Source organism: Myxocyprinus asiaticus, chromosome 5 (assembly GCF_019703515.2).
Source record: "Myxocyprinus asiaticus isolate MX2 ecotype Aquarium Trade chromosome 5, UBuf_Myxa_2, whole genome shotgun sequence".
In the NCBI taxonomy this organism is placed as follows: domain Eukaryota; kingdom Metazoa; phylum Chordata; class Actinopteri; order Cypriniformes; family Catostomidae; genus Myxocyprinus; species Myxocyprinus asiaticus.
In genome coordinates this window covers 44,963,585-44,980,908 of record NC_059348.1, presented here as the reverse complement: position 1 = coordinate 44,980,908, position 17,324 = coordinate 44,963,585, and the positions used below count along the sequence as shown (strand labels likewise).

Sequence of the window (17,324 nt, the reverse complement as noted above, 5' to 3'; positions counted from 1 at the left end):
TAGATTACTCCCTCATGAATAAAGTGGTCCCTCTAATTGAGCAAAATGGGCTGTACCTATTATTATCTACAATATTATTATTTTATTTCATTTGAAATAATTCATAAAATTATAATGATACTAAATTGTATTATTGCTTGTGCTTCAAAAGGGTGCTCTCGTAAGAATAATGCAGAAGCTGGGACAGACTTCCAGTATCATATCTGTTTATAATGGGCATAAAGGTGCAATCTAATCCTGTTTACGGGTAAACAAGCCTGCTCCCGCAGGTTTGAGCTTACAGACCTGTTGCCATGACAGCAACTCCGAGATGTTCTTCAAAGAACGTAACAATCTAGGATAGGGGTAAATCCTCAACCATGAAATCCATATAAATCCCTAATAAACGTATGAAGAACAGGCCCCTAAGTTGCAGCACCTTAAAACATAACTTAAACATAAAGGAATCATACAGAGGAATAATATTCTCTTAACTTCTTATACAATGACCCAACAATGTTTATTGGAGAATATTGGAATGCTGTCATGTTAAGGGCAGTTCTATACAAAGGCATTTTTGCTTTGTTTTTGAAATTGTTTTTATGGGTGTCTCGTGCAGCAGCGCCACGTTTTTAAGATTTTAAGAACTTTTTTTAATGCAAGTACACGGTCTCAAAGTCCCCTCCACCATTTGTAAATTGTGAGTGAGTGGCATGAAACGACAACCGGATCACTCCTGTTATAACCAATGAAGCTGTTTTTTCTGTTTTGGTGCTTGGACTTGGTGTGTACAGGGTGACTGGTTGTGTTCTGTGCATGAAAATGCCATAACTAGAAAACTACACCACACAGAATTTCTAAGAAGATATGCATATTTGTATATTTGTTAGATGACTTGCCAAAAAGGCGCTGTCCCCTTCTGTATAAGCCATGTGACCCAGACTCATTGGCCTACCTGGACTTCAGTGTGTCCACCACTGGCATGCTCGCTGGCGTAAAGGTTTGGCTCCTTTTACCTCTTACTAATGTGTAAGGAAGTGGTGGTGGTGTTATTTAATGTACAGGCTGTAGGTGTGTCAGAATTGATTTCAGAAATATTCACAATGTTCAGCTGTCTTTCAGTGCTTGCTCATTTTTGGAAATGACCATTTTAATTGAGGTTCTTTTAAAACTAGAATTGAATTAGTATAAATAGAGTTAATTTATAAAATGTTATAATTCTAAATAAATAAATATTTAAATTATAATTATTAAAGATGTTTTAATAAGCCAGAGCTGTAGTGCAGCAGTTACCACACATTCCCATTCACCCTTCACTATGTATCTGTCTAATGAAGTGGAAAAAATTGGGGATAAAAAAATATATATCTCTTTTTCTGTCTCTCTCTCTCTGAAGATGTCTCACAGTGCCACCAGTGCTCTGTGTCGCTCCGTTAAACTGCAATGTGAGTTGTATCCCTCTCGTGAGGTAGCCGTCTGTCTTGACCCCTACTGCGGCCTCGGCTTCGTCCTTTGGTGTCTCTGCAGGTATGGCCCACCTTATTACCTTCTGCATCACCTGAGCGACATAAAAAAACAAAAGGCAAAAAAAAAAATATGTATGTTGAAGATCAAAATATTTTGCGCATTACCTTCTGTTCAGGAGAAGATTCACCATCATCTGCCTCATGGCAGAGTCGACAGTCTCTGAAGCATTTTTTATTGGATTATGCTGTTTATTTTTTGTTAACAAAGTCGGATTTAAAATCGGTTTTAGAGTTTTTAGCGAAAATAGATTTTATAAACCGTATCCAGGTTTTATTTTTACTTTTGTTTCGCCATGAAAATAACCACTGAAGGTGGCATTGCGTTTATTCAGTAACAAAAAACATTCTTTTTTTTGGGGGGGGGGTTGGATTCTAACCCTTTTTCACCCAGTTTGGAATGCCCAATTCCCAATGTGCTTTTAAGTCCTCGTGGTCACATAGTGATTCGCCTCAATCCAGGTGGCGGAGGACGAATCCCAGCTGCCTCCGCATCTGAGACCGTCAACCCGTGCATCTTATCACGTGGCTCGTTGAGCGCGTTGCCACAGAGACATAGCGTCATAGTGGAGGCTTCACGCCATCCACCGCAGCATCCACGCTCAACTCACCACGCGCCCCACCGAGAATGAACCACATTATAGCAACCACGAGGAGGTTACCCAATGTGACTCTACCCTCCCTAGCAACCGGCCAATTTGGTTGCTTAGGAGACCTGGCTGGAGTCACTCAGCATGCCCTGGGTTTTGAACTAGCGAACTAGCGAACTCCAGGGGTGGTAGCCAGCGTCTTTTACCACTGAGCTACCCAGCCCCCAAACATTCTGTTTTTAATATAAATCTGTGTGGTTTGTGTGTGTGTGTATAGTGTGTATGCAGGGCAGCAGTCTGTTCTCATCTCTCCAATGGATCTAGAGGTGAATCCAGCTCTGTGGCTGCAGTCCGTCAGTCAGTTAAAAGTCCGAGACACATTCTGTTCATACTCTGTGATGGAGCTCTGCACGAGATCACTCAGCTCTCTCACGGACTCTCTAAAGGTGTGTATTCACACCTATGTTGTTACAATATTCAAAAACATTATTTGCTTTATTTATGAATTGATTTTCCAGTTGAGCATGCCCCTGAATGTTCCCAACATTCAGGGATTTAGGTCACTTTTGGGGACAGTTTTGGATTAAATCTACTTCTTATTATACCACTGTCTGTGCTCTCTCTTAGGCCCGTGGGCTGGATCTGACCCGTGTGCGTTCATGTGTGGTTGTGGCAGAGGAGAGGCCTCGTGTTTCTTTGACTCAGTCCTTCTGTAAGCTTTTTAAGGATGTGGGGCTGCACCCCCGTGCGGTCAGCACTGCATTCGGCTGCAGGGTCAATCTCGCAATCTGCTTACAGGTCAGAGCTGTGTATGTTCAGACTGAACCAAATCTGATGTCATAGTTTCATTACACCCCAAGTTTTCAGTTTTTTTATTCATTTGGCAAAAATTTTCATGTAGTGAATTTTGTTCAGTCTTTTTTTTTTTTAACATCATATTTATGCATCACATCTGCCTCTCCTCTTCCTCCTCTCTCATGTAGCCTCACAGGTTGGGGAAGCTTGCTGAGCAGGTATGGCTGATCATCATATCAAACCCCAGACTTTATCTGATCTCTACTAATGAGATGCATCATTGGCTACATGCACACTGCAATGTTTGGGGGGTGAAAACCATACTTAAAATGGGAGTGAATCATCTAATTTATCATTCTTTGTTCACAGAAGTCACTCCCGAACTTGCAATGGTTGACATACAGGTGGTACTCAACCAGAGTACCACATCAAACATAATTTTTCATGTTTGATGTATATTCTAAACACGCATTAAGAAATTACTGTCACTAATATTTCTAACCTAAAACAGTGCAAATATTGAAGCTGGAGTCTTTCACACACCTTCTTATGAGTGTGTCGTTCTAACTAACGAAGGGGCAAAAAAACCCTGTCCGTTTGTGCCTCCTAGCGGCGATTTTGTGAACGAGTTTCACATGTGGCTTGTGTGTTTTTACAGCCGCGTTAATCCCGCGCGACAGTATGGGTCATTCTGATTGACCATAGCAACATTTAGGTGTCTCGCAGCTGTAAACAAGAAACATAAATGCTGACAGTTAAAGGAATATTCCAGGTTCAATACAAGTTAAGCTCAGTCGACAGTATTTGTGGCATAACGATGATTACCGCAAAATTCTATTTTGACTTGCCACTCCTTTTCTTTAAAAAAAAAGCAAAAATCGGGGGCCTGGGTAGCTCAGTGGTAAAAGACGCTGGCTACCACCCCTGGAGTTCGCTAGTTCGAATCTCAGGGTGTGCTGAGTGACTCCAGCCAGGTCTCTTAAGCAACCAAATTGTCCCAGTTGCTAGGGAGGGTAGAGTCACATGGGGTAACCTCCTCGTGGTCGCTATAATGTGGTTCGTTCTCAGTGGGGCGCGTGGTGAGTTGAGCGTGGATGCCGCGGTGGATGGTGTGAAGCCTCCACACGTCCTATGTCTCCGTGGCAACGCCCTCAACAAGCCACGTGATAAGATGCGCGGGTTGGCGGTCTCAGATGCGGAGGCAGCTGGGATTCGTCCTCCGCCACCCGGATTGAGGCGAATCACTACGCGACCACGAGGACTTAAAAGTGCATTGGGAATTGGGCATTCCAAATTGGATGAAAGTAAATAAATAAATAAATAAATAAGCAAAAATCATGGTGACAGTGAGACAGTTACCATGGAATTGAATGGGGTCCAGTTTTTGAAAGGTAAAATACTCACTTTTACTCACAAGTATAGTCACTAGACATAAAGGATGTGCATGTAAACATGATTTTAGTGTGATATCACTTACTAACCTTTTCTGTGTTAAGTTATAGCCAATTTTACAACTTCGTTGCCATGATGATGTAATGTCAACATACCCTAAAATGACTGTAAAAGGCAATTTAAACAACTTTACAGCTCAAATAATACATTTAATTTGTATAAAGAATTAATGTAAGTGCTTTTATAAAATTATAAGCTTCACATTTCTGCCTTTAAAACCTCCAACAATTGGCCCCATTCACTTCTATTGTAAGTGCCTCACTGTAACCTCAATTATTCCTTTATTTATTTATTTATTTATTTATTTTAAGAAAAGTGGGATGATTGTAAATGCATTTTTGTGGTAATCAACATTATGCCACAAATGCTGTCGATTGAGCTTAACTTGTATTGAACCCGGAATATTCCTTTAAATCTATATGTTAGCTACATTTGACCAACTAAAGTAATATTTGCGATCAAATATGTATTATCTTTCAGGCATTTTTAATAAATTGCCATCAACAGAAGCCCCATTTTTTTATGTGCTGCTGTATAAATTACTGCTTTTAAACAGTGTGCTCTCTCTGGAACATAATGTATTTGTGCAGTGCGCACACATACATATTTTGTTCTTTTAAATGAAAAAAGAACACAATACAAAAAGCTCCCTTAACTAAGGTGTTATTTAGGACATGAATAGATAAATTAAACAACATACAGCATGTGTTTAACAAGAAATCAAACCGTGAAATAGTTCATAAGAAAACACTGATTGCATTTTTACAGTACTTGTTGCTTTGGAAATGTTCAAATATTATCAAGTAGTCTTCACTTTGAATAATGGCGTTATTCACACGAAACCTGAAGAAAATGTCCAGGTACTATTTTACTCCAAAATCAAAAGAAACAAATTCAAATGTTCATATTGAAAATAATCTTTTGACATTATTTACATGACAGATATGTACACATTTCCCCCCCTGATTCTCATTACCACAACAGGAAAAAAGATGGTCGTTATGAACCTCTCAATACTGCAACGTAAAAAGATTGTAAAGTACATTATATAATTATAATTAAGTATATTATAGTAGTACTCCCTTGGAACTGCCTTTCCTTTTTGCTTATTTTAAATATTAAAAAAAGTCATTGTACAATAGCATCTTTTTAATACAGTTATACAGTCTTTTTATCCCTTTAAAATGATGAGACTCATCATTGTAAATAATGGGAATTGTAAGAGTTAAACTTTCGGACGTGTTGCTGTAATGAAAATTATGGTGCAAAATGTGTTTGTGTTCTGAACATAATGTCACAATGCAGAAAATCTTAATGGTTTTAAATTTAGGCTTTGTTTTCTTTACGCAAAGTATAATTTTGTATGTTTTGGTGTTGATTTAGGATAAATATGGCCAGGACGTTTTCTTGACTGGTTTCATGAGAATCACCCAATGAATGCACACAGCCGGACTGTGTTGAATGAAGAAACACAAGTTTATAAACAAGCCTGGCTAAATTAGATAAATTATTACATTTCAACATACTACAGTTCCCCTACCTTCCACCATCTGCTGATTGGATGAATCCTCTCCAAGCACTATACATGTGGACTACCTGCGCTTTTGATTAAGTTAGATGAGCATGATGGTGCACATGTTACGGTGTATTTGAGTGGAATTTATCAAAGGTGATTTGTGTGTTTGTGCAGGGGACATCAGGACCTGATCCCACAACTGTCTATGTGGACATGAGAGCTCTGAGACATGACAGGCAAGACTCACACACACAAAAACATTAGGAATTGAATTACCAGTCAGAAAATAGTATCTTGGTATTCTTTGAAGTACCTTAGAGAAGAGAACCCTGTAAATACCGTGGTATGTTAATTTATATCAAAGTGCCATTATATTGCCAGCTGATGCCATCACTGTCCTTGGTACCGCCCCTGTACTTTTTTGTAAGGTTTTGTGCGTGTTTGTAGGGTGAGACTGGTTGAAAGAGGATCTCCACACAGCCTACCTCTCATGGAATCAGGGAAGGTAAGGCAATGAATCAATCCCTTATTTGTGTCCATAAAGAAATAAACATTACAGAATTAAGGATTCATTTATTTTAATTTCATGAACAGATTTTACCAGGTGTACGCATCATCATTGCTAACCCAGAGACAAAGGGACCAATCGGAGACTCTCATTTAGGGGAGGTTAGACCATATTCTTATCTAGCATATCAAAGAATGTCTTGTGTCTGTTTCTATTCTCACAGTTATTGTGAAATGTGTATCTGTGGTGCAGATATGGGTCCATAGTCCACAGAATGCAAGCGGATACTTCACTGTATTCGGAGAGGAAAATGTGCGTTCGGATCATTTTGGAGCCAGGTTGAGCTTTGGAGACACTCAGACTGGTTGGGCCAGAACCGGATACCTGGGGTTCCTGCGCAGAACCGACCTCACAGATGCTAGTGGAGGTGTGTGTGTGTGTGTGTGTGTGTGTGTGTGTGTATGTTTGGGTGCTCAATGTTTATTGTTCTTTTTTGTCACAGATGGAGGGAACTGTGTGAGTAAAGAGAGTTTTAGAGAGTGTAGATGTTTATTTTGGTTGAGCAGTGGGACAGTAGTGGGGATTTTGATTCATCCCAGTTACTCAAATCTTTTGAATCTATTCAGCAAAAATAACTCCAGATTCGTTCACTGATTCATTCAGTCACTCTTTCTGTAGGTTACATCATCACACCAATAGGTATAGCTGTATTTTGATTTGATTTGATTTTTTTAAATGATTTTAATAAAATGTACATGAATATTAATATAAGTATCCACCATTCCATAAAAATACAAACGTTGAGGATAAATAAACACAATGAAGCAAAAGGCGTATTTCCATTATGGTCCTCTGTGAGCTTAAAATATGGCAACACCAGACCAAACATAGTACGCAAATAATAAATGCTTAAAAATATATATATATATATAATATATATATATATATAATTATTTATTTATTTATTTATTTTAAACATTTTTTTTACTGCTCTTCTAAAACTCTCAGCCTGTACAGGTATATATTTTAGAGACAATTGTACTTGTATATGCGTAAAAAGGTCTTTTTATCCAACTCTTAAATCTGAATGTATAAATGTTTGATTACTACCCTTTGTGGCATATTTATGATGATCTCCTACCATGTTAATATAGTTGGCTAAACACCTTGGAACAGAATTATTTCAAATGTAATGGGTAAGACCCAATTTTTATCAGAATACCGCTTTTCTCAACTGGCAAGACGCCAAGATCCTTAAAATGTTTTGTCTCCAAATGAGTACGAGGGTTTTGTAATATTACACTGAGCAGTTTATTTTAGAGCTTTCTGTAGTTTGCTTTTAGCACGTTGAGAAATGCTGCCGTACCAAAAAGAAGTAGCATAGTCAAAATGAGGCTGTATCCAAAGCACCAGCTAAGATTTTTAAAATCTGAACATCTAGTAACGTTGACATTCTGGCTAGAAATGTAATCTTATTACAGATCTTTGTAAGGGCTTTCACAGCAGTACTTTCCCTGTTAATTTATTATCTATTAAACATCCCATATAATTTACTACTGATTTGGATGCAATTAAAATATTTCCAACGTTAAGGAAAATTGTAGGATATTTCCTTAATTGATCTCTAGAGCCAAATAAAATCACCTCAGTTTTTTCCAGGTGGAGTTTGTTATCTAAACACCAGGTTGACACACTTTGCACCTCACTGGTTGTGCAGGAAGCTTTTTAACTACAGTAGTTGTGCAGCACCTGCAGTTAATATCTGTGAAAATATTCTGCTACCTTCTTTTGATCTGATATTAATTTCCCTTTACAATGAGACACATTTTTGAAGATATACCTTTTACCTTTTTAATGTTTTCAAACTTTCGGGGCCTGGGTAGCTCAGGGAGTAAAGACGCTGACAACCACCCCTAGAGTTCACGAGTTCAAATCCAGGGCGTGCTGAGTGACTCCAGCCAGGTCTCCTAAGCAGCCAAATTGGCCCGGTTGCTAGGGAGGGTGGAGTCACATGGGGTAACCTCCTCGTGGTTGCTGTAATGCAAAAAAAAACCAAAATGTTCAAACTTTCTCTGCTATTGTATTGTATGTAGCTTCTGTTATCCTACATTTACTGTGCAAAACTGGAATCATCCTTGTCCTTTTAAAAATGTATTATTTATTTCTTGCCTTAGTTAACTTCATCTGTAATCCAAGGCTCAGTTCTTTGTTTGACTCTTATTTATTTTCAAATGAACCACTTTATCTAAAACTTGACAGAATGTACCTTTAAAACAATTCTGTGCCTTGTCAACATCTTCACACAAAATAACATGTATGTCATTCCCTCAGTGTCAGAGTTGTCAGTCAACAGATACTCCTTCAGAAATGTCATATCTCATTCGCTCACAAACGCTTTGCCTGATTCATTCAGTTTGTTCGTGAACGACATGTCTTATTAAAGGAATAGTTCACCCAAAAATGAAAATTTGCTTATAATTTACTCACCCTCAGGCCATCCAAGATGTATCTGAGTTTTTTTCTTCATCAAAACAGAATTTACGATTTTTAGGATTTCATTTCAGGCCTCCTCCTCTAAACAATGCAAGTGAATGTACTCCATTTTTTTGATGGTCCAAAATGCATATTTAGGGTGCATCAAAATAATCCACATGACACCAGTTGACAAATAAAGTTCTTCTGAATGCAAACGATTGATTATTTTTAGAAACAAAACAATACTTATATACTTTTTAACTACAAATGTTCACTTCCCTACATCTCTGTGACGCGTGCTCATGAGAGGGATTTCGGAGCAATGCCGTTGCATTATCTACTTGTGCTTTTTCTTTAGCAGAAATATATAGGCTGTCAGGAATTCAAGCCACTCAAGTTGTAGTTAGTGAAACCAAGTGCGAGAGCGTTTACTGAGATTCACAGGATTTACAGGGTTTACACAGTGAGATCAATGGTACAGGTGATATCACACAGAAGAGAAGCTTCACAAACTTGATTATGCAGGCAGTGATGAGCGAGTGAACTGAGTGCAGGTGCGGTGAATTAGAAATCAGGTGATGAGGAGCGATGAGGGTCAACAGGAGGACTCTCAGCAACACAGTGTCTGAAATAAACAAAAATAATTAAACTCTTCAACTGACCAACGCATTTAACAGCTGTGTTTAAAGATGCCGTAAGTGTTCTGTTTTTTTAGGGGGAATATCACGCATAAATGTCCCTACTACCTGACAGATACTGTATCACTGAAATATGTGTCCTGTTTTTGTGTCAGTGCTAAGCGCTGAGGAAGGTGCAGAGCCAGAGGGAGCCGTGACAATGACAAAGTTTTCACACATACCTGAGTTCGCTGGAAAAACAGCACGGGCACAGCCGATGAATTCAGATATCGACCTTTTGTTTCTTTCAATGGTCTGAAATCCTCAGGGGTAAAATGCTCACTGCACACCCTCCAATATCTGAGAGAATGTATGGGTGTACTGATTTCCAGGTTCAGCGCGATAAGCCAGAGCTTCAATCGCTCATGATCATGTATAGGCAATCGATGAAAAGTTAATATTTTTCCCGCTGTGCATATTCTTTGGGGTTTCTGAAGGTTGAAGCATCCAGGATACACACACCAAACGACCATTTTGAACAATACACTTATACAAATACAAATCTACAGCAAAGACAATTAACCTTTGTACAGCGCTCCTCTTGTAAACAATGATGCGCTTCCTGACTCCTCCTCCAAGTGACGCGTGACCTTACCAACGAGCTTACGTCATCCCTCTCATGAGCGCACGTCACAGAGATGTAGGGAAGCGAACATTTGTAGTTAAAAAGTATATAAGTATTGTTTTGTTTCTCAAAATAATCAATCATTTGGGTTCAGAAGAACTTTATTTGTTAACTGGAGTCGTGTGGATTATTTTGATGAACCCTAAATATGCATTTTGGACTGTCAAAAAAAATGGAGTAAATTCACTTGCATTGTTTAGAGGAGGAGGCCTGAAGTGGAATCTTGAAAATCTTAAATTCTGTTTTGATGAAGAAAGAAATTCTGAATCATCTTGGATGGCCTGAGGGTGAGTAAATTATCAGCAAATTTTCATTTTTGGGTGAACTATTCCTTTAAATGCCATTCTCACTGATTCGTTCAGACTCACTTGCTCAGTGCAGGTGCATATTAGTTCAGTAAGTTCGACCAACCAATGCTTATGTCAGTTTTTGAAGGCAGGAAAATGCCATCAAATCAGTCAATGCTTTACAAAGCAGTAAAGGTTTTATGATTCAGTGCGTGGAAGTGAACAAAAATGATTCCTTTACTTCAAAGAGTCATTCATGACCAAAACACCAATACAGTGGAGTTGTTAAAACAGTTGCTTCATTTGTGTGTGTGTGTTCAGAGAGGCACGATGCCCTTTATGTGGTGGGAGCGCTGGATGAAGTCATGGAACTGAGAGGGATGAAATACCATCCTATTGACATTGAAACGTCCATCATCAGAGCACACCGGAACATCACAGAGTGGTGAATACACATGCACTTACTGTATACACATCTGCACAAAATGCTTGGTCACCACATTGCCAGTGTGCTGTCCTGTTTTGCATACTTAACATGTGCTCGTTTGTTACTGTGACAGTAAGAACAAGGCGTAGAGGGCGACAGGGTGACCTTAAAATTTATGTGCCATTAAAGGAACAGTTAACCTAAAAATTATAATTCTCTCATCATTTACTCACCCGCACGCTGTCTCAAACTCGAATCACTTTCTTCTGTGGAACACAAACAAAGACATTTTGAAGGATGTATGATGTGTTTTCGTCCATACAGTGTAAGTCAATGGGGTTCAAAACTTTCAAGCTAAAAAAGGACACAAAGGCAGCATAAAAGTTTAATCCTTGTCTTTTAAAGCGATACAATCACTTTGGGTGAGAAACAGACCATAAGTCCTTATTCATCGTAAATCTTGACTTCTGCAGTCACCTTGGCACATTCATGAGAGAAGCTCGTTCACACACTTCCTCGTGCTTGAAGCATGTGCTGAGTGCTGTACATGAAGCAGACACAGTGTTGCCAGGTTTGTGGTTTTCATGCCCAGTTTGGTTATTTTGAAAATGCAGATGGAAGTTAAAATGATAGTAGCGGGTTGAGTTTTTTAGGATACTTTTAAAATGTACTGCGGTCGCCAAAAGGGTGATGATAAACACTAGAAAATGAAAATGCATTCTAAAAAAGTCTTATTGATGTATATAATGATACCGGGACTGAGTACCTGGCAGCCGCGTGCAGTGTCAAAGAATCACCTGTCTTGAAGCCTGCATTGTTACAATTGGGGCAGATGTCCAGATTTATAGTGAAAAAGTGACTTAATTTTGGTGTTTCTCACCCAAAGCAGTGAGAAGACATGGGTTAAACAACTCGTCGTATGAATTACTTTTATGCTGCCTTTTTGTCCTTTTTGAAACTTGCATTTTTTGGACCCCATTGACTTACATTGCATGGACAAAAACACATCATACATGCTTCTCTAGAAAAAGAAAGTCATGGGGGGCCTGGGTAGCTCAGTGGTAAAAGACAATGGCTACCACCCCTGGAGTCCGCTAGTTTGAATCCCAGGGCATGCTGAGTGACTCCAGCCAGGTCTCCTAAGCAACCAAATTGGCCCGGTTGCTATGGAGGGTAGAGTCACATGGGGTAACCTCCTCGTGGTAGCTGTAATGTAGTTCGTTCTCGGTGGGGCGCGTGGTGAGTTGAGCGCGGATGCCGCGGTGGATGGCTAGAAACCTCCACACGCGCAATGTCTCCGTGGCAATGCGCTCAAGATAAGATGCGTGGGCTGACGGTCTCAGACGCAGAGGCAACTGGGATTCATCCTCCGCCACCTGGATTGAAGTGAGTCACTACGCGACCACGAGTACTTAAAAGAGCACTGGGAATTGGGCATTCCAAATTGGGTGAAAAATAATAATAATAATAAATAAATAATAGAAAAAGAAAGTCATGCGAGTTTGAGACAGCATGAGGGTGACCTTATTCATGCTAGCGCCATCTTTGATTTTTAGTAAGAATGACAACGAGGCTGTGAGGGATATACTTACAATCTCTTTAATGGCACGCATGGTATAAAGTTTTAAAAAGCTCCTAGATCACATCTGATTTTCCACAACTCATATTGTCGAGTTTTTTGTCTACTGAATGTTCTTGAAAAGACATTTTTTCAATGTTTTGTCTGCGGAACGATCCAAAAACTCTAAACTAGAGAATACACCATTGGAGAGACTGTACGTCTATCCCTCACAGCCTCGTTGTCATTCCCATCAAAAATCAAAGATGGTGCTGCTGTGAATAAGGTCTTTACCTTTAAATGTAGCTAGCTATAAACATGTCGACAACATGACAATTAACTTTAAAGGTGCTCTAATGATTTTTTTCCATGGAAAAGTATGCAAAAAATGTTCCTACTTCCTTAAAGATATTAATGAAATAAATGTCCTGAGATATCTCACTGGTCTCTGTGACAGCTGTGGACTTTGTAAACAACAAACAAAAATGTGTCCGCGGACCGCAGACATTGACGCTTTTCAGCGTTTATAGTGTTGTCTGTTTGAAGCGGATCACTGAGGCTATGATTCATAATGTTTTTCAGTTATGGGCGCTATTGTGCCACTGTTGAATTTGACAGCCACAGGAACAAACAATGCTGCTCTTTTGCTCGGTTTTGGTCTCAAAATTATCTTCAGAGGGTGGGGTTTTGGAATGAGGGGGCATGGCTAATTCAACAGCTCAAAAGAGAAAATTCACCATTTAAGACTATTTATGCTATTTTTTTGCCATTTACCCTCATTATATCGCCTCTTAGGGCAAGTCTTGAGAATGCAATGCATAGTTGCATTTTGAATTGTAAATTATTGTTGCAAATACTTAGACATTTTAGAACTCATGTTTTGAGCTAACACCCTCTCTTTTTCTTAGTGCGGTGTTCACATGGACTAATCTCTTGGTGGTGGTGGTGGAATTGGACGGTTCCGAGCAGGATGCTCTAGATCTGGTTCCCATGGTAACTAATGTGGTTCTAGAGGAACACTACTTGATTGTGGGTGTGGTGGTGGTTGTGGATTCGGGCGTAATTCCCATCAACTCTCGCGGAGAGAAGCAGCGCATGCATCTGCGAGATGGCTTCCTCGCCGACCAGCTTGACCCCATATACGTGGCTTACAACATGTAGAAACACACAAACACAATTTATATCAGAGAGAGACTTGTTGTCATAAATACAGGCATGACAACAATGATTTCCAGCACTACCCTCTTACTGTCAGCACTTGTGTAAGCCTGTTAGCAGTAGATTGAGCACCCTAAAAATAGCAAACATACACACATTCATTCACAGAGGGACTTGAAAGGACTTAAAGGACTCCTGTAGCATATCTTATAAGTTTTTAGTTCTTATTTATGTTGCTAGTGTTGCTTATTTTTTTAACTTGCGTATTAAGTTTTGATTTAAATGAACGGGATTTATAAATATTGCTGTTGCCAACTAAATTCATGTTATTTTATGTGTTTTTATACCTGCAGTCATTAATATAAATATATGTCATATTTGGGCTTTCATGTGCTCTTTCTTGGCATATTGTTTGTTTTATGCTGTTGTTGTCTTTGTTGATATGCATTTTCAAAGTTGTATTAGAATGTCACATACCGACTCATTTAGCATGTTTGTCATAATTTTACAGACACTGTTATGACATTTCACATCTATTAATTATGTACAGAAATTGGTTCAGTTTTGTTTAATTTTGCCTTGCTTTTGCAGTATCATGTTTGTGATTTAATCGTTTCGACTAACATACGTAATTGAGGCCATTTTATCATGTATACGAATAAGATCATATCTGCACTGTGAGAATATAGAGCTATGTCAACTAGAATTTGCCTTCTAGATTCATTGCCCCACAGAAGTTGATCGCTACTGTTTTATGTCTATATCTAAAGAAATGGAGGAATGGAAAGAACGACAGAAAAAGAGGACATATGCACAATGTGTGTGTTTATTATGTCTTTATTTATTTTTGAAGCTTCCATGACCTTGTAAGAAACTAGAGCACTTTGATTTTGTCACAATGTCTTTTCATATGTCAATAAAATATTTTCAACTATTCTTATTGAGAAAGCTGTCTTGCCAACATTTGTTAAAGAAGGGCTCACATTGTACACGCGCTGTCATCTAGTGGACACAATTCATCAACGTAGGGCTGTAGCGAGTGGGGTGAAAGGTAGCACCCATTCTAGGGGCCCACAGGTCCAGAGATGGGGGGGAGGGGGGCACAACAAATTCTAAACTGTATTTTTTAATAGGAAAGGGGCCCAGAGTAAAATACAGTCAGGGGGCCCAGAATACCTTACTATGGCCCTGCATCAATGCAACATCACAGTATTTTCCTAGAGCTATGGTCCATTGACCTCATCATTTGTCCCGTTATAACACTAACACCCGAGTTAGAAAGAAGGGGCAGATGTATGTAGCACTGAATGTTTCAGTCTTCTTGGGCTAAGATGGTTCTGCAGACATATTGCATAGGCACGTAAAGCCTAACCCACATTTCAGTAGTATTAAAGGTAATCTACACATCACTTCCTAATCAAACAGCCTAAGCTGGTTTAAGTTGGTTTAATGGAATATTCCGGGTTCAATACAAGTTAAGCTCAATCGACAGCATTTGTGGCATAATACTGATTACCACAAAAATGTATTTCAATTTGCCCCTCCTTTAAAAAAAAAAAAAAATCTGGGTTCTAGTGTGGCACTTACAATGGAAGTAAATGGAGTCAATGCATAAATGTTAAAATACTCCCCTTTTTTTAAAAAAAGATTGGCCACAAGACGTAAAAGAAATATGCATGTTAACATGATTTCACCCATAAAATTGCTTAATGACCTTTTCTGTGTAAAGTTATAGCCAATTTTACAACTCCGTTGCTATGACAATGTAATGTCAACAACCCCTAAAACAACTGTAAAAATGACAATTTAAACAACCTTCCAGCTCAAATAATACACAAGTTTTAACAGAATAATGAATGTAAGTGATTTTATGAAGTTATAAGTTTCCCATTTCTGCCTTTAAACACTCCAAAAATTGGCTGCATTCACTTCCATTGTAAGTGCCTTATTGTAACTTCGATTTTTGCTGTTTTTTAAGAAAAGGAGGGACGAGTCGAAATGAATTTTTAGTGGTAATCAATATTATGACACAAATTTAGTCGATTGTGCTGAACTTGTATCGAACACGGAATATTCATTTAACATGGTCTCCCAACCTGACTAGTTCGCCAAAGAGAGGGGTTTTGGCCATCTGGTCAGGGTGCGAGACCGGCTACAAACAGAGACACTTTAGCAGAGATGATTCACTTCTATTTATATGAACGGGGAAAATTGGAACGCCCAACGGTCAACCAATGTAGAAAACAAGTCCCGCCTTACAGGAAAATGAGCCAATCACCATTAAAGTACAGACATCGCCTGTCAATCAACTCGAGAATGCGCATGCGCATTAGCTATCAAAAAAAATCTTTAGCATAATCTAAGGTAAAGAAGCACATCTTATGATACCATTGTAGTCAGATTTTACTGCTGATTTGAAATATGTTTGATCGTAATCTTTAGCAACTGATTTCTCTCAGCAATCGAAACCCCCTTGCAGCTGTGGTAATTAATTTTTAAAAACTAATTCAAGGGTAATATAACAAAAAGCATAATGTTATAAACACTCGATATTTATTTATTTTTGCTAGATTTACGCTGCTAAATAAGGCGGAAACGCGTCATCACAGTCTGTAAAAAAAGGTCTATGGCATGCCGATTGTTTACATAGAAATATAGCTCCACGGGAGCGTTCCAAAGATGGCCGCCGAGTGAACTGACTTGCTAAAAAGACTTTGCTACAATAAGCTTTGGCTGGTTTTAGACAAATAAACCCCATAAACCATTTAATTTCCATAAAGTGCCTGCATAGTTTGTGCCAAAATTACTATAAAAATGTAATTAAATTAGTTTTTAATTTTTATCATTGTTTTTATATATTTACATTGTATTGTATATTGTCATATGAACTCCATAATTATGCAGCTGTAAACTAACTTAGGCTATATGCTTTATACTTTTAGTAGCAGTTTTATTGCCTTTTGATGCTTGCGTTTGGTCTGCACAAAAAAATAATAGTAATAATACGTATGTATGCATGCGTAGGTATGTATGTATGTATGTATGTATGTGTGTGTGTGTGTGTGTGTGTGTTTTCCAAGTAGACTTCACACGGTATTCAGCCATCTTAAGGGAGACTCCAGTCCGAAGGGAACTTTAATGTTCAGTTGGAAGGGCACTTCAAACGGCACTGGGAATGAGTGTGCATCATATGTCACTTCACAGGAAGTTGAGAGAGAAATTTACACACCAGTCATTGCGAACCAGCAGAGTACTGACGTAGTTTGTCTAAAATAAACGCTGAAATCAAATAAACGAGTCTGAGACGTTGTCATTTAAATTAAGCTTAATTAATTTCAGGTGTGCTTTCTATGCGGTTGTGCTCGAGTGCAAAGCGCACGAGATGCGACCATTACATCCATTATCATGACAATAGGTCATATAACAGTTAAGACACACATATTATAAAATAACCACATAACATTTTTATTTATTTATTTATTTATTTTGTATTAATCAGCAACAAACTTACGGGTAACAAGTCTAAAGAAATATATTAATTTAAATGTATAACAATACATTTTTATAAGTATACACGTGAATGTATTACATAAATGTAAGGTTGTTTATTGTACATTTAAACGTATTACCACGAGTATTTCGTGTCATCTTGAACCCCGTGATCAGCGCGACTCAAGCGTCGTCTGTGTTTGATGACGTTGCAGGGTATTCCAAATGAACTAATTTTGTCAAGTGAAGTGAACTTCAACAGATA

At 38.5% G+C, this 17,324-nt stretch overlaps 1 protein-coding gene across 2 annotated transcripts in view; it reads left to right on the top strand.

Moving 5' to 3' along the window:
• The window catches only part of LOC127440301 (disco-interacting protein 2 homolog C-like), a 52,453-nt gene extending 37,947 nt beyond the window's left edge, over positions 1 to 14,506 (top strand). The window contains exons 29-39 of one of the 2 annotated variants that reach the window (XM_051696808.1): positions 870 to 979; positions 1,376 to 1,506; positions 2,370 to 2,538; positions 2,720 to 2,890; positions 3,076 to 3,105; positions 6,030 to 6,091; positions 6,303 to 6,360; positions 6,450 to 6,524; positions 6,616 to 6,790; positions 10,749 to 10,872; positions 13,321 to 14,506. In XM_051696808.1, the coding sequence (XP_051552768.1) occupies positions 870 to 979; positions 1,376 to 1,506; positions 2,370 to 2,538; positions 2,720 to 2,890; positions 3,076 to 3,105; positions 6,030 to 6,091; positions 6,303 to 6,360; positions 6,450 to 6,524; positions 6,616 to 6,790; positions 10,749 to 10,872; positions 13,321 to 13,573 (1,358 nt within the window). In that variant the 3' untranslated portion in view covers positions 13,574 to 14,506. The remainder of the gene's footprint in view (positions 1 to 869; positions 980 to 1,375; positions 1,507 to 2,369; positions 2,539 to 2,719; positions 2,891 to 3,075; positions 3,106 to 6,029; positions 6,092 to 6,302; positions 6,361 to 6,449; positions 6,525 to 6,615; positions 6,791 to 10,748; positions 10,873 to 13,320) is intronic. The other variant, XM_051696809.1, reaches the window with a different exon arrangement.
• Positions 14,507 to 17,324: the final 2,818 nt, after the last annotated feature.